A 16,678-nucleotide genomic window follows, 5' to 3' on the forward strand; every position below is an offset into this window, starting at 1 on the left:
TCTCTCTCTCTCTCTCTCTCTCTCTCTCTCTCTCTCTCTCTCTCTCTGTGTGTGTGTGTGTGTGTGTGTGTGTGTGTGTGTTTCATGAGAATAAAAATGAAAGAGAAAAAAACACATTGTACCATTTGAATGAACAAGCGACGAGAAGCTTGATTTAAATGCTTAGGGTGACACGCACGCGTGATCACCGCCATCATTTCATATGCGATGTTTCCCCGCCGAATTTAAATTCCCATTTCACATTCACTCTTGGAACTTGACTCCGTATTTTTTCTCTCTTGTTTTGTTTTCGTTTTATCGCATTGTGTATTCTTTTGACTCCAAAAAAAGAGTTGTTATGAGAGTCAAAATGATTTTATTTTGCGTATCAAATATTTTTTTCCAGAGGTTTCGCAATATCATAAAGACTTTGAATTTCATCCGAACGGAACAGCTTATATAACATCAAGTCTCTCATCTCTTGTTGTTTGGACAATAGTCTCTGGATGGAAAGTCTCCACTCGAATCCTTTTATGTGCGATGCGCGCGGGAAACGAAGTTGCATAATTACACATTCATGGGCACACAATTGCCATCATTCTATATCCAAACTTATGTGCAACTGCGTGTACTTGCATCTGATTTGCCTGAATTATTATTAGAACGGATGTGGGTGGCTGATATTGCATAACGATATAGAAAATTTCATAAGCACGCTCACACCTGCCTTTGTCATGCAAATTCTTAATTGGATTTTCCAACACACACGATTTGTTTTGTTGCTGTTGCTGTTGCTGTTGTTATCAAACTGCAACCGTCTACGATTCGAATATGGTGATATAACAAATAAACACCCCTGAATACCATTCTCCATCATTGTCAACATTGTTGTCGTCGTTGTCGTCGTCGTTGTTGTTGAAGTCGTCAACAATATCGATACATTCCAATTAATTGGCAATGAGAATGGGCGGTTAAATGATATATTTTCAAGTTTATTACGCTCGACAAACACACACGATTAACTCTCGGTCTATCGGGTGCAAATGTGGGCGAATGCCGATTTGTCATACCGATATTGACGACATCATCCGTCTCAAAGTTATAGTAAATTGTCGCCGCCAATTAATAATTGCAGCTATTACTTTGAAACATTTAAACAACAAAATACTTTTTTTTTGGTTTTCAACTTCAAATTATTACGCAATGCGACAAAATAAATAGAGCGAATGAAATGACTTGACTGAGTCGTGTAAACTTTTTTATGCGTGTATCTGTCTGCCTGTATATGATGAAATGCGCGGTTTCATCCGAACTCGAATGGATTTCTCAACGATGTTAGCATCGTCATCTCTGGAATCTGGGCGGTTTGTTTTTCAAACGAAAAACTCAGAACACAGTAGATTGGTACCGAATCAAATCTTAACCGCTTCGGCTCATTGGTCGAGTAATGGGGTTTTCAATCTCGCTCTCTCTCTCACACACACTCTCACGGGTCATCGCCATCATTATGCGGATGATAATTTTTTTTGCAAACCCTCGAAACACAAACGACACGAGCATTTCGCATTAAAAATTCATTGTCCTTGAACATTTTCAAGTACTCACACAACATCACACGCAAATACTAATTACCAACAATAAATTATCGAGACAATAACAAAATGTATTTATATGGACAACGACCGCATTTGTATTATGTAAACATGGTCGAAATTCTTTATTATTATATTTCTTAGAATTTTTTTCCCGGGCGCGCATCGTTTTTTTCTCGTCGAATTTACTATGGATCGTAGTCGAAACCACGAAAAGGTGTAATTTGTGATTTTCGGTTTTACTAATTCGACATTCACAAAGTTGCAAGAGATTAACATGTATATCTGATCCAATAGATGAGCATGTTTAACGTAATTGGATGCTATTCATTGACGAAAATCCACATTTAGAACGAAAATCTGGTGGAAATGACCACATTTGGTCATAAAGAGGCATCAAAGATGGGAACACATTTCCACAAAAACCAGCTGAGGATATTCAATTTGGATAGTGTATGCAATAACTAACAGATACCCATTTTGGGAACGACTCAATGAAGCAGCGGACTTGTCGGCGTGAATCCCTATATACTATACATCGCAAGTGAATTGCTTACGCGCTACGCGCAAACGAAATCATACCTCGGGCAACTTCGATGTACCGAATATAGGTTTTCACGTTAAATATCGAATGCACTTTATATATGATGCTTCGGCAACTCACGAATCGCCAAGGCAAGTGAAATGCTAAATCCATGAGTGTGCCGACAAGTCCGCTGCTAGGTCCGCTGCTTCATTGAGGATTGGGTGCTGATTCGAATATGAGCATCTATGAGCGAGGCTTGTCTTTTCAACGAAAGATAAGGATTTTGTTGTGATCAAAATATTTTCAGCGGCGGAAAATGGACAGATATTGAATTAAACAAAACCAGAATTCTGTGGATGTGACCAGAATAATTGTTAATATGCCCAGAACCATGATCGAAGAACGAATTCTTTGTTCCACAAAATCTGAAGTAAACACGAAATATTTTCGCATATGAAAGTTTGAATTAGCATTTTAGTGTTGGAATTAATATTAATTAACAATTTATTAGTGGAGATACCTTCGTAAATAAATGCGCTAGTGTTTTTTTTAACCATTCCTCTCCACCGTACCGTTTCCTTCATTTTCAACAAACAGTCGGATTCAATTTTACATTCAATAATGTAAAAAAATAGACTTAAGACAGAACTTATGGAAGAAATCTTCCTAAAAATATTCTTCGCTAGAACTACGCTTCTCGGTGTGCTAAAAAGGGCTATAAATCAGCCGGCTCCGAAATCGGTTTGTGTGTGAAGTGACTGGAAAAGTATGGCGAAACTGAAAGAAAATCGACGAGGATAGCCGATGCATGTAATGCTGCGTCTGCCATTTATAGCCAAAGTTTTATTTGTTTACTTTTCGGTCAGCAGCATATGCGTTCATATGTTCAATTATATTGTGTTTCAATAAATGTTGCTAGTTGTTGCCCCTCGTATTATTACTATGTATATTTTGTTTACTTCTTGATTTTCATTTCTCCATTCCGAATCATTTTATTGAAATGATTGTTGTAGGCACTTAGTTTAGGCACTGGTACACAGTCTGCAATTATTTTACCATTACAGAAAGAGTAAGTCGCATTGAGTGTGTTACAATACGGCACAAAACCGGCAACAATAGCAATAAAACCAACTGAAGCGAATGATAAAAAAAGCCAAACATTAAGGTATGAGAGGAACAGAATGCGTCAAGTTCCAAGTCAAATGTAAGGAAGGAAAGAGAGGAAAAAAGAACGCAATTCAAGTATAAAAAAAAGAAACCAACGATATTATTTCAATTTTTCCGACAGTAGTGAGATCAACGGCTCATTTGAGGCAAAACAGTCCATATATGCGTGAGTATTCGAGGGAACTGAACACAGAAAAAAACCCACAAACACTCACAACGTGTTCGTGTGTTCTCTTCTTCTTCTTCTTTTTTTCTTAATTAAAGATGTTCGCAAGAATGTCGAGAGAAAAGATCGAAAATAATGCGAGCGAAGCGATAGCAGCGTGTACACGCAGCACAAATGAATATTACGATGTAAATTTGAATTCCACTGAACCGCAACGATAGAACCTCATACATGATATTTGCTCACTTTGCCATCTTCTCTTCCTGCTTCTCATTCGTCTTCTTTTCGTCTAAAACAGTTCTATTCTCATTGAGCGGTATGTTCATTAGCTTAATTTAGACAACTCATCGAAGTAAGGCGCGATCGTAACGCGATTTTTATCACATCATGAATTAAAATCCACGTGAATATCAGAAAAAAAAACACTTGGAGCTTAGGTTTATTTATCTATCTCTATTTCGATGGACCATGCTATAAAATTTCGCCTTTGACCACACAAATCCCATTCGATTTGTTTACTCGGTTTTGTTTTCTTTGCTAAAAGTTTGGTCGGTCGCTATTTAATTTCGAACGTCTAATTGAAATGACCGATTCGAGAAGCGTCCATTCTGGAATAGAACAATCATTCTATTCCGTCATTCATGACGAAACAAAATGAAATATCATTGCTCGCCAATGTCTTGAGAATCCCATCGCAAACTGAAGCAATTCATTTCATGGGTATGTATTTGCCTCTGCTGATATCTGTTTCGTTTAGCTCATTTTTTGTTGTTGTTTCGTTATATTTATAGAAATTACTGCTGCTGCGTTTTTCTTCTGCTGTTTTTGTTTGCAAAACTGCAAATTAAGTAAGTGAAACCATTTAGTTCCAGTGAGTGGACGCATTTAACATAGATTCACGAAAGAAAACGTAATTGCCGATCAACACGATGAATCGATCAGTGCAGCAGCTTTTGAGCAAATGAAATCCGGGCAAAAATAGCAATCTGCTGCATTTTATTTTTCATATTCCTATTCCGTTCACACACAAGCATTGCAAAATGAAAACCAAATTTTTTTTTCTTCTTAAACTATAAAATAAACTAGAGAAATCGAGGTGATGAGGAAACGGAATTACGTACCAAACTTTCAGCTGCATTTTGTGTCATTATTCTGTCTCCTCCCGGTTGTCACCATACTATTATCGAATGACCATCGTGCATTCACCAATGGTTTAGAATAGGCTGCATTCAGGCCAGTCGTTCCGAATGGCATCATTTGGCTCGCAACTGATACGAGAGTGATACCAATGTAAAGTCGGGATCATGTGACAATACCAAAAATTATTTTTATTCAAATCACTCGACAAATACTCTTTTCTTCTATTCTTTTCATTCGCTTGTTTCACTGAAGCGCTTCGTTTTTCTTTTCTTCGGTCACACTCACGCACATACACACAAAATAAATAAATCACGCACACAAAATCTATCGCCGCCTTTAGTTCGAGCGATTGCAATTTTTCTCTTTATTTTTTTCTTCCCTTTTTTTGTTTCACTGCTTTTAAATTTTCTTCTTTCTTGAAATTGTTCACATAATTTTTCGTTTTCGTCGATATATGGTTTAATCGATTCTCACTCCATTGCACATTTTCTTGACCCACATCCTGAAACGAATGGAAAAGAAATGGAAAAATTTAATATTCATTGAGCCAAACGAAAAAAGAAAAAAAAGTTCATTTGAATTCATGCAGTTGTTCAATATAATGACAATGTCCATGCATTTATTTTTGTTTCTATTGAGCCTATAATTTTCGAATGGTAACGAGCATGGGCTCCCATTATAATTTCGATGGCTAACCGAGACACGTTGAATGTGGCTTTTTTTCACCAATTGCGCGCACTATTTGCTGCTGAAGTGGTTGCTACCTTATTTTCTCAATTTCATTTTTTTCCTCTGTATGACTTCAATTTGACTGTGAATTTCGTCGAATGACACACACGGTAAAATTCGTAGGTACACATGAAAAAATAAAACAGATTCGAAACCCATACATGAAAAAAAACAATAATAAAAACTGTCAACATTCCATTACATGTGATTAAAGAGGCCTGTGTCTCAATTCGTTGCCATATACATCAATTTCTCTTCTCTAAATGGAGAGCTCGATGCGATGAGAAAGAGAAAGATGCCACGAATGAAATCAACGAACGAAAAAACAAACAATTTCAAATCGACGAAACACTTTTTGTTACGAACAAACTAAAAGAAATTTAATTGTGGCCACCGAATTGTGTGGCGCACACCATACACAATCATCACTTTTTCGATGCCAAATTATACATGGAGCGCACGGCTGATAAATGTGGATGAATGGATTATAGAGAAGCATTTGTATGCGCATGCACAACATATTTTGCATGAACATCGACCATAATCATGACGGCACAATGAGGATTTCAATTGAGGTTTTCTAATATTTGTTTTTCGTTTTCGTTCGTTCGTTTTCGTTGTTGTTGTTGTTGGTTACGAGCGTGTGCCGATCGAAAGCCCACAATCAAAACAAAAAACCCACTGAATTAAAAACATAGAAAATCAAAGACGTTGTTCAAATAGCAACAACAATAAAATTGTTTGGTGGGCAGGAAATTTTATAGGTTGATTATTAGGCGATTGGATTTGAATCGATCGAGTCAAGCCCAATCAATTGAAATTTTTGCACAGAAACAATGCCGATGAACTGGATTTTAACCAAATTTTGTCGCCTTTCGTGGGCTTTCATTTTTTGATACATTGAAATGATCGAATTTCATGAGGCTTTCTATAAAATCAACGAATTTCATATTTTCCAGAGTTTTTTTATGATCGACAAGAGTTGGACAAAAATTCGATTTTATCAAAAGCCTCGAGCCTCAAAGACAAGAAAACAATCAAGATTCAAATAGATCGATGTGGTACTCAATGTCGATTCCCAATCGATCGATTTATTATTAAATCATTCATGACATAAATTCTTATTCAATCGATCGCTTCAATTGTACCATCCGAATGGAATCCATTGGTAAATGGCTCAAAATTAGCCGTATTAACTCAATTATCACGTCATAATGTGTATGATCAATGGGGCAAAAATAGTACATTGGCTGCACCATAAATACACACAGTAGGCCGTTGCCGTAACTGAATTGAGTGTGGCACATTGACATTGGTCGGGACGCGCGCGCGCATAGCGTAATCGGACATAAATGTTCTGGTTTTCTATCCAGGTGGAAATGATATATAGGCAAGGTGTAAGTGTGTTAATTGTAACTTTCTAACTGGAAATCGATTTGCGATTCTCTGGCTTGATCTTGACGGAGGAGCAAATGAATACACGCACGCACGCACACACACACATATACACATGAGATCACATGGCACTGGCACTCATATGACAACACTGCACACATATGCATTTCGCAGGTTGTCTGTTTTGAATAATGTCATCTCTTCGGTTCTGGCTGTCGTGGTTGAAAGAGACTTCTTGTTGCTGTAGCCACCTCCAATGACATTTGGCAGCACGCAACTGGCTCAAAGCCATTCGATGCAAACTGTCACACTTACAACGTGTCCACTGTTGGGCGAATGCGTGCGCGCGCACGCGCTTTGCCCATGTGTGTATTGGTTAAAATATGCGCAAACGTGAATATATGTAAATGTTATTCAAATACCGCACTCTTCCGATTTCACTTGAACCGAACAAAAAAATCATTTCTTTCTTCTCCCGTTGTTGCTGTATTGTATGATGGAACAAAATTCAGAATTTTGCTTCGGCCCAAAAAAAAACATTGCGAACTTGTTTCAAATTGCTTGTCCAAAAATGAGGCGAAATATCTTTTTGTTCAGTCAATATATTTCTTCTTTTCGTCGTTGTGTTTTGCTCGTTTATGACGTTTCGTGTTCGTTTTTTTTTTCGAAGAGAAAGAAAGGAAAAAAACCGTGGTATTTATTACGTTCTGTCCTGGTTTAGTGGCATGCACAAGTAAAACTAAATCGAAAATTGACGTTTTTCTTGGGCTCAGGCACAACAACTAACCGACAAGAAGAAAACGATGGAATGACTTTTTATCGAGACGAGATGTATATTCGTGATGAATGGGCAAATGAAAAACTCATGCGTTGCCATCTCATGTGTTTCAGCATTCCATCACACGAATTTTGATGTGTGTATGTGTTTTTTTCTTTCTTCACATTTTCTGTGATGGTTGGAACTCATTGAGACGAGGTGAACGCATTCTCAATATACATACACATACGGCACATTTTTCTGAAAGCACTCACTTCATTTGGATTTGAATTGAAAATTTACCGACAGCGAAGGAAAAAAAAAGCGCAAACACAAATCGATTGAATGGTGATAAACGCAATTAACGGTACCATTCACCATCGAACATCACAAGATTTTGGCGTGTATTTTTTCTTATGCTCGCTCGCCGAAGAAATCTGCATTCACACACACAATATACAACACTTTTCTTCAATTCTGTTGTTGCTCTGTGCTGGCTGGCTGGCTGGATGTTTGTTACTTCTTACGGGTTTCTGCACATGAAAACAAAAGCGTAAATTGCATGAACAATGAAACAACAATTTTTTGTTTCGCTGCTTTGCGAATTAATTATTTGTTATTGGCACTCGATGATCGCGTAAATATTAAGATCCTGTCAATTCGTTCGTTGCACTCTCTCGTACACTTAACACATATCACAGATATAGAAAAAAAAATCATCTTTCTTGTTTACCTAATCAATTAAATGGTGTTTTTGGTACGTTCATCTGGATTTTGTGTGTGAATGTGGTGTGGTGTGGTGTGGTGTGGTGTGGATGTGAACGTACAACGTCGTTTCAAACCGATTGCCACACATTATTTTTTTTTTCTTTTACTACAAACAACTAGCACTATTCCAATTGAGTTCGAAGTATTTCAATTTGAATTTCTTTTACTTTTTGCATTTGCCATTATAAATTTGATCATTTTTGCCATTCCTGGTCTCGATGTTTGATTTCAATTCAACACACATTCACTGCACCACAATGTGATTTTCTCTAATTTTTGCTCGAAACTTTGTTGAAACTGATTGTTGAAAACTTTGCGATGATCGTTCTCACTTGTTGGATGGGACCAACAGCAGCAGCAGCAGCAGCAGCAGCAGCAATAGCAAAGAGAAGCGAGAAGAAGAGGAGAAACAAAAAACAACAACGTATCACACAGGAGAGAATCGTACGCAATACACTGACATTTTCATGAGCAATACACATATCCATGCACAGACACATTGGCAAACATACATAGGTAGACGGTGCACACTGCGGTGTGTGTCTCACAGGTAGATTTCGACAAGAGAGTGAATGAATGGATGGGTGAGTGAGCAGGAATGCGAGAAAGAGAGAGAGAGAGAAAGAGAGCGAGCGCACACACGATGATGCGAACAAAAAACGACAAGCAATTTGTTTCGAAAAAGAGGTAAACGACAGACAGCAGCAGCAACAACAACAACTTTGAATACAAAAGCAGACGCAGTGGAAACACGATCACACACAATTCACAATTCACCGCTCTCTTTGGTCTCACACACCAACATCAAAGAGATAGTACACAATACACTGAGACAGCGTGCGCGCCGCACACAACACCACATATACGTATACATCTCTCTCTTCCTCTCTCTCTTTCGTGTTGTTTCTGTAATGCTTCATTTTTCATTCGAATTTTCAGTCGACGAACATACTATTTCGCACTTAAACGATGGAATTTGCGCGTTGGCATGCGCACATTCAATTAAAATATACAAAATCTACCTTCAAAACCGAACATGGACTCACATTTTTCTGCAAGATCGTTCGGCTGTGGTGACGATTTAAGACAGAGCCGAGAGAAGTGAGAAAGATCTTTGTGCTCTCTCTGTGTGTCTGTCGGTCGTGTTTGTGTGTAAGAAGCTTATTTGTGGTCCCCTCCCCCAAAAAAAAAGAAAAGAAATTCCCGTGAAACAGCCAAACGATCACCGCTGGAACTGTGGGAAGAATCGAATGAAATCCTTTCACCGACTCTCTATCATGCTCTCACCTCAACTCTCGATGGAACAACAAACGCTTATTCTAATCAATGAACAAAACAAAAATGTTCAGCCCAATGAATGGAGCCCATTGTCACAAAATCACCTGAAAAACACAAATATTGTGTGCTCACCGTCGTCACACACAGCAGAAAACAGCAACGAAAAAAAAGAACGGCTTTCGCCGAGCCACGACAACGACTGCACACAGTATAACCCAGTCGTTGATGTGTATCGTTGTGCTACCGCACTGTTGCTGGCACCGCTCAACGGCCTGGCCCTTCAACGATACCATTTTTTTCCGCTTCATATTGTTGTTATTTGTTATCGTTGTGATCATGAATTGCGTCCGTTGTTGTGATTACCTATTTCGTTTCCATACTTATAGTAATGCTGTTTTGGTTTGTCATCCAATAAAATGCTAGCCCAAGCAATCATGTCATTGTCCGATCGCAATGCAGACCATTTGCTATATGTAGCCAAAACATGTAAATATTCATCGTCGTCGTCGTCGTCGTCGTCATCATCAAGCTATCTCGATTCATTCAAGCGAATGTGAATACGAATTACTTTGTTTTTATCGCATTCGTGGTCATAGCAATTTGGTGTCTCCCTTCTCATCTGATAAAATTATGGCTTTTTCATGACAATTTGCGGTTTTTATCATTATTATCATTATTACTCGAACGAGACATGCAAAATCATTCAATGCTATAGTTGAAAAACAAATTGAACTGGTTCTTGTTTTTTCTCTCTGTTTCAATCGAAAAAGGCGGTTTTTTGCTTACACATTTCAATTGATATCATTTGAAAGAAAAAGATCGTTGAAAAATTGACGATTAATTGGATTGACTTTTAATTGAATCGATTCGTTTGTTAATTGAATAATGTTGCTTGAATAATAAGGGCCCGAAGAATGCGAATGGTCTACATTGAACCGGGTTCGATGCGATTCGGGAACTGAGTGGGGGGAAAAATTGATGCGCGTAGCGTCATCTATGGGCGAGAGTTGTTGAATCGATATAGTCAAGTGACGATGACAGCTGAGATGCTGGATGTATGCGTACATCCACACGATGTTATCTCTTTCTAGCGTGCCGAAGAGAACACACGGAGTGAATCGCATTGTGTGTTCGATTCGATGTGCGAGCAATAGAAAATAAACATAAATACAAAACAGACGCACACACAAACACACACACACACACACATGTACACTCATATGGAATTGTGTGCCGTTTTTTGACAGTGACCCGTTGCTTTTATCATCTTCCTGTGTGCTCTTCGTTTGTCAATGGTAAATTAAAATTTCTATTCAAATATTTTCGCTAATTTACCATCTCACGATGGTGTTTTTGTTTTTCTAATAAAACCAATTTGAAAATGGTGTTTTTGTGATTTTCGTTCCCGCTGACAATTGCCATTTTCAAATGGGCAAAAGCAATTCGGTGTTGATTTTCATTTAGTATTGTTATTGTTGTCATTGGTGAATTATTTTTTGTTTTTTTTTCTTTTGGATATCTATCATATTTATCATCGTCCGTTTTCTTATTGTTTGTTTTTGTTCTGTGTTTGAAACGTGAGGCACGGTTTTACACGCCTTGCTTATCAATACTTAGTAAATATTTACTAATATGGCAAAGTGAAGTTCTGGTTTATTTTGCCGTACAGGAAAAAGGCCAAAAAGATAAAAGTCTTATTCATGCGTCATGTCTTTTCTTCTTCATTTGGATTTTAGCGCTGCTTTGTGTTTGAACATAGCGTTTGCCAATGAACGCAAAGACTTGAGGTAGAAATTGACGAGAGACAGACAGACACACAGAAAGAGAGAAAGTGAGAAAGTGAGAAAGTGAGAGAGAGAGAGAGAGAGAGAGAGAGAGAGAGAGAAGCGAAAAGAAGTGTGCAAATCGTTCGAAACAATGAGTGATCCGGATGACTTGACTGGTATTGCATCGAATACGCCACGCCATTCGCTCGGCTCAATCGGTATTCTATCGTACAGCAGCGGATCGTCGATATCACCGTCGAGCAGCAGCTCAAATTCAGCGAAATCAGCCGTTAATGAATGTTTGGGCGCCTGGCTAAATTATTTACAGGTAAGCGATGATTTTTTTTTACTTCTATTGAATTTCACATTCATTTGTTTACCATTGTTTATATGGTAGCCATTCATTACACAAGAGATATCATCATACACTGAATTTTCGTGTCTTTTGCAGATTTTAAACAATTTGTGTGCGTCTGGCTACCGATTGGCCCAAGCGATTGCCACACTTGAACAATGGGGTTTGTTATTCAAAATTTTGCAGAACATTTTATTCATTTGTTTACACATTAATGAGTCGAATTGTTTTCTCTTCCATTTATTTTTGCAGGAACAACGCAGCAGCAGCAGCAACAGCAGCCGCCAACACAATCCCAAACGCAAACGGCACCACCACAAAATCCACCGTCAAGCGGTGGTGGAGGTGGTGGCACATTGGTTGCCACGCAATTTATCAATGCATCAATTATCAATGCATGGGATGATTTGGCTAGGTACATTCGTACCATGTACGTTTAATTCGTACGAAGCTGATAAAATTTGTTTTTTTTTCCTTTTCTACCATCCAGGGCCACAGCCGTTGCGACCAGCACCGTCAAATCACACATTGTTAGTGTGCTACAAGATTTTGTAACACAATCACTAACATCATTCGAAACCGATTCCGATATACGCGATCACAATCAACAGATTATTATGGAAACCACACAAACCATGATCAATATTCAGCATCAATTTTGTGTCGCCAGCTATGACTCTTTTTCAACGCTAATGTGCTGTTTCATGTGTCACGCTCCCGTCGGTTTTCCTCATGATGCTGAATGTGGATTCCAAAAAAGGTTTGTTGACAGATTGATACTTGGGATGCGTTGGCCATATTTTTTTCAAATGGATCAATTTCGAATCATTCATAGATCAGGGTCAAGCGATTTGCGTTCACAAACACCATCACCACATTTTGGACCATTGACCATGAATGTACCAAAGAATGATCGTGATATTCATCGGACGAATACAACGCACACGGACGGCGTCAATCAATCAATTACCAATCGAAATATGATGAACATGGAACTTACGTCAGCTCGTGTACCATCACCACATCAGGTTCAGAGCATCCTCTTCTAATACCATTGATTTTACATGTAAAATAACAACAAGAAACGACGAAAGTGACCTCTCGTAGCGGCACAGTTGAAACTAATGAAACAAACACAATTGAACATGTCATTTTTATGTGCAGTGTTGGTTCTGTGGTTTGCCGTATAGCCGGAGAGAGATGTCTACAGCTTAGTGGCACTGAATGACATTCAACACCCATGGTTCAGAGATACTTACGATCTGTTACCTTACCTTACTTCATGCGCCATTCCATTAAAATGATAGACATATTTTCAATTTCTTTGAATTGTTTTCATTTTTGCTGCCATTTCTTCTTAACTTGAGTCTCAATGGTTTTACTGCTTTAAAATGAATGGTTGAGGACGAAATCCCTGTGTTAACATCGGTGTTTCAATTTAAAAAAAATTTATTATGTGCTTGTTATTTTTTGGTCTTCATCCCTTCATTTTTTTTTGGTTGTTTTTTGCCTTGAATTTGATACAAATCATAAGGAATGTGTGAATTCTTCTGCGATCAGTAAATGAAGCACTTCTGATATTGCACTCATCAAGTTGGATCAAATCAATTTGATTGATCGAAAATAGAAACCTTTTTTCCAATAGTTCGATTCTGAATGAACTGAACTTAAATCAATGGGTCAATGTTCATTCAGATTGAATTGTTTGCATTTATTTGTTTTTATTCTTTAACTTCTAAACTAAAACTAAAAATAAAATTAAAATACAAAAATAATTACATTAAATTGTATTGCAGGATGTACGTGGGCCGAGCCCAGTTCACAATTTCCTCGAGAATATTCGAGGACCGCTACCGCCACCCGGTCACTTATTGGGAATGAAAGCGCCATTTCATCGCTGCTCCCGAAGCCCGTTGAACTTTCCACTATTTCCATTGAACTCGCAACGACGATGGTCAGAGGCGGCTGCTGGCGAAGTGAAAGGTGAACCAAGTATGATGGATGCTGAAAATATGCGACGCTGGTCAATGCCATGGGAATCAAAATCAGACAAGAACACTGTCACTTGGCACCAGACACGAATCATATCACGGATGGCCATGCCGCCGAACACAGGTCATGCAATGTACTCGAAAACTAGCAGCGATCGCAGTCAAACGACCACACCAGGTAACTTTTTTGGATGAATGATTTTTTTTTTGTCAAGAAAAATTTAAATTCATTTGGAAAAAATGAAGTAAAAATTTTGTAACGAGCTTTTGATCGCATCTCCAAATAAAATCCAAGAAGCTGGTGACCGCTCGAACTTTTTTCACTTATTCACCAGACTAAATGTGTACATATCAATTAAGTCTATTAGTCATTTCAAATTTTCAAAAGTGTTTTTAATTTAAAAAAAAACTTTCTTAAAAATCAAGAAAAAGGATGGAAACCCTTTGAAAATGATTCAAAAATTCGAAGAAAGAAAGTGTTTTCACTTGAGAAAAAAATACAGTAAAATATATGAAAATTCATTTTCTTTCCAATTCCGATGTTAATTCAATCACAAAATCAAAATCCATCCTAATTTTTGTAGATTCAATGTATCAATCGTCGACAACCAGTCAGGATGGGCTAGCTGAAGCGATACAATTGCTTTCCTGTCGACCATCACGTGCATATCAAGTTTATCAACCAACACTTGGACAATCATTCGCTGAAGAGCAGCCAACGCATTCGGTTTGTATTGATCAGAATCAATTTCTGTGATCGTCTTGGACTTGGAGAGGGACGGATTTATTGATTATTTCTCTCTCATTCCTTTCAGAATATGGGAACATATGAAATGTGGTCGAATCGTGACGAGGATCGGCTGCCGTGCATCAAATTTCCACGAAATCTAAATAGGCCTGGGCTAGGGCTGGGCGACGAACAAACGCATCCACCGCCATAAAATGTGACATCCACAATTTAAAGTCTTGACCAAAAGCATTTCGAGTTTTGATGCAATTGTTTTGCATTCCGACACATTTGTGAATTGTGTATGTTTCGCCTTGTTTTTCACGTCATCGAACAAAAATCGCTTTACTTCGCGATTTTCCGAATATTTAACACTGCAAAAGAAATGAATTGATGACACGTTGCTATTATCAATTTTCGTTGGTTGTTGTGACAATAAGTTAATATTGACAACAAAAAATCGCAAGTAGAAACGCTCCAAAATATCGGTAGTTTTAGTGAATGGGGTGGCACATATCATCCCGTAATATTTTTTTTCTTCATTACATGGCATGAAAATCGTTTCTTCTTACCATTGTGCTAGCCTTGGTGTTTTCATTTCGATCAGAAATTTTTATTTAAAATTCCATTTTAGTTTCGATTGCGGGAATGCATTTCTAGGCATTTTATGTATGTGGGGCTTTCTGAAGCCATATGACTATTGGTTTTCGTTTGTGTATAAGATTTTGAACATTTGTTATTGTAGTGACAAAAAATCAATGTTTTTTATGTGATAATTTCGGTCGAAAACTATCATTTTTTTTGAGATTCTAACCAAAAAGTAAACGACACGAGGCAGTAGTTACTTGTTAGTTTTTTTTTTTTTTTTCAAAGAAAAATCCAAAAATTCAACCAAAATAATGTATTCACTTTCTTTTTTTGTCGATAATAGTATTTTTTCCGTTATTTTGTCGGATCGAAGAAACTTTAAATATACCAAAACAAAACCAAAATAATTTGAAAACTCCCAACAACTACGCGGCATTACAATTAAGATAATATAATCATTTCATCGCTACTAACTTGAGATTAGAACATAAGTTAAATGAAAAATGTTATTGTGATATTTAAAGAAAAAGAAAACAAGTGTAATAAAACGTAGACAACTTTCTTGATACGAATATTTAACAAAACTTTATATACTAGAACAAACAAATAACTAATCACTCCTATTGTCTAGATTCAACAACAACAAAAACAGAACAACTGTAAAGAAATTAATGTTTTTTCGTGCTTTTTGATACGCAAATTTTTTTCTAGTGGAAGTTCAAATAAATTTATCGAATCAAATATCAATTCTTGTTTGTTTTGCTCTTTTTTCATTAAGAAAAAACCTTCAAACACGATTTTCAACACAGTGAAGCGCAATGGTAATAAATTCAGCAAATCCAAAACCGTTTAGAGTTCAGTTTGCATTGCTTTTGTCCCTATCGCAAGATCACTGACTTGAATCGTGAATGACGTTTATCTGACAAATGCCATTTCCAACATTTGAGTAAACCTTATGACGAAAGCATTTACTTATACTTCCAAACTATACCGTATAGATGCCGTTAGAGCATTCATTGCTGAGTATTTTCCATTTACAGCGCACTTTATTGACGATTTTGTTCAAAGGTTTGCCATTTTTTCATCAAGAAAATTCAGAAAATGATTATTTCTTTTAGAAACTCGTTGGACTTTTTTGTTCACGATGATAACAAAATTCGATTAAATACCGGGAAAATCAGAAGTAGTTTGTTTTTCGAATTTTTCCTCTAATTTCTGGGATCTTCTAACATGTGAGAATTCATATAGGGATTAAAAATAGATATTCTTGCCTCGTATCTCGTACCAAAACACAAAAATGATCCACATGTAAACGAGCGGTTTCGGCTGAACCCATTTTTATTCTCAACGACACATTTGAACCTTTGAGAATAAGAGACAAAATTTAGCAAAGTGTATAGAAAGAGGAAACATGTTGATGTTGTAATCACGGCTAAATAATCGAAATGCAACAGCATGAATTTAAAATAGTGTCTCCCTTACTTACAATGGATTTAAGTGCGATTTTTATACTTCGCTTAGGTTTTTGTCATGTTCTCACATATGAGGGGCTCAGAGGAAAAATGTTACGTAGAAAAGTTCCGCGGAAAAATATTCGGGAGCTAAATGATATCATTTAGCGGAGCTAAATGATATCATTTAGCACACCTAAATGGTATCATTTAGCTTTAGCAGAGCTAAATGGTATCATTTAGCTCCGCTAAATGATATCATTTAGCTCACCTAAATGGTATCACCTAAATATGATACCATTT

The 16,678-nt window shown here is 37.3% G+C and overlaps 2 protein-coding genes across 20 annotated transcripts in view; one reads left to right on the forward strand and one right to left on the reverse strand.

Moving 5' to 3' along the window:
• LOC129575209 (ral guanine nucleotide dissociation stimulator-like 1) overlaps positions 1-9,741 on the reverse strand; it is a 29,825-nt gene extending 20,084 nt beyond the window's left edge. Inside the window, exons 1-3 of one of the 17 annotated variants that reach the window (XM_055458278.1) lie at positions 9,266-9,645; positions 8,185-8,550; positions 4,552-5,072 (exon numbers count right to left, since the gene is read on the reverse strand). In XM_055458278.1, coding sequence (XP_055314253.1) covers positions 4,552-4,578 — 27 coding nt within the window. In that variant the 5' untranslated portion in view covers positions 4,579-5,072; positions 8,185-8,550; positions 9,266-9,645. Of the gene's footprint in view, positions 1-4,551; positions 5,073-5,266; positions 5,565-7,398; positions 7,529-7,726; positions 7,985-8,184; positions 8,673-9,265 lie in introns of those variants that run through there. The other 16 variants (XM_055458273.1, XM_055458272.1, XM_055458275.1 and 13 more) reach the window with 16 other exon arrangements.
• Positions 9,742-10,545: 804 nt separating this feature from the next.
• Positions 10,546-15,671, forward strand: LOC129575214 (uncharacterized). Of its 3 annotated transcripts, none has more exons than XM_055458287.1 (9): positions 10,546-10,792; positions 11,234-11,591; positions 11,715-11,781; positions 11,871-12,033; positions 12,109-12,378; positions 12,454-12,646; positions 13,415-13,787; positions 14,194-14,336; positions 14,425-15,671. In XM_055458287.1, the coding sequence occupies exons 2-9, from the start codon at positions 11,415-11,417 to the stop codon at positions 14,548-14,550; spliced, it is 1,512 nt and encodes a 503-aa protein (XP_055314262.1). In that variant the 5' UTR covers positions 10,546-10,792; positions 11,234-11,414; the 3' UTR covers positions 14,551-15,671. The 3 variants fall into 3 exon arrangements, with proteins under 3 accessions (XP_055314262.1, XP_055314263.1, XP_055314264.1); XM_055458288.1 differs by having other exon boundaries at positions 10,773-10,981; XM_055458289.1 differs by having other exon boundaries at positions 10,789-10,945.
• Positions 15,672-16,678: the final 1,007 nt, after the last annotated feature.

The sequence above is a fragment of the Sitodiplosis mosellana genome, unplaced genomic scaffold (assembly GCF_009176505.1).
Source record: "Sitodiplosis mosellana isolate CC-2019 unplaced genomic scaffold, AAFC_SMos_1.0 Smas_scaffold_6166, whole genome shotgun sequence".
Lineage (NCBI taxonomy): Eukaryota > Metazoa > Arthropoda > Insecta > Diptera > Cecidomyiidae > Sitodiplosis > Sitodiplosis mosellana.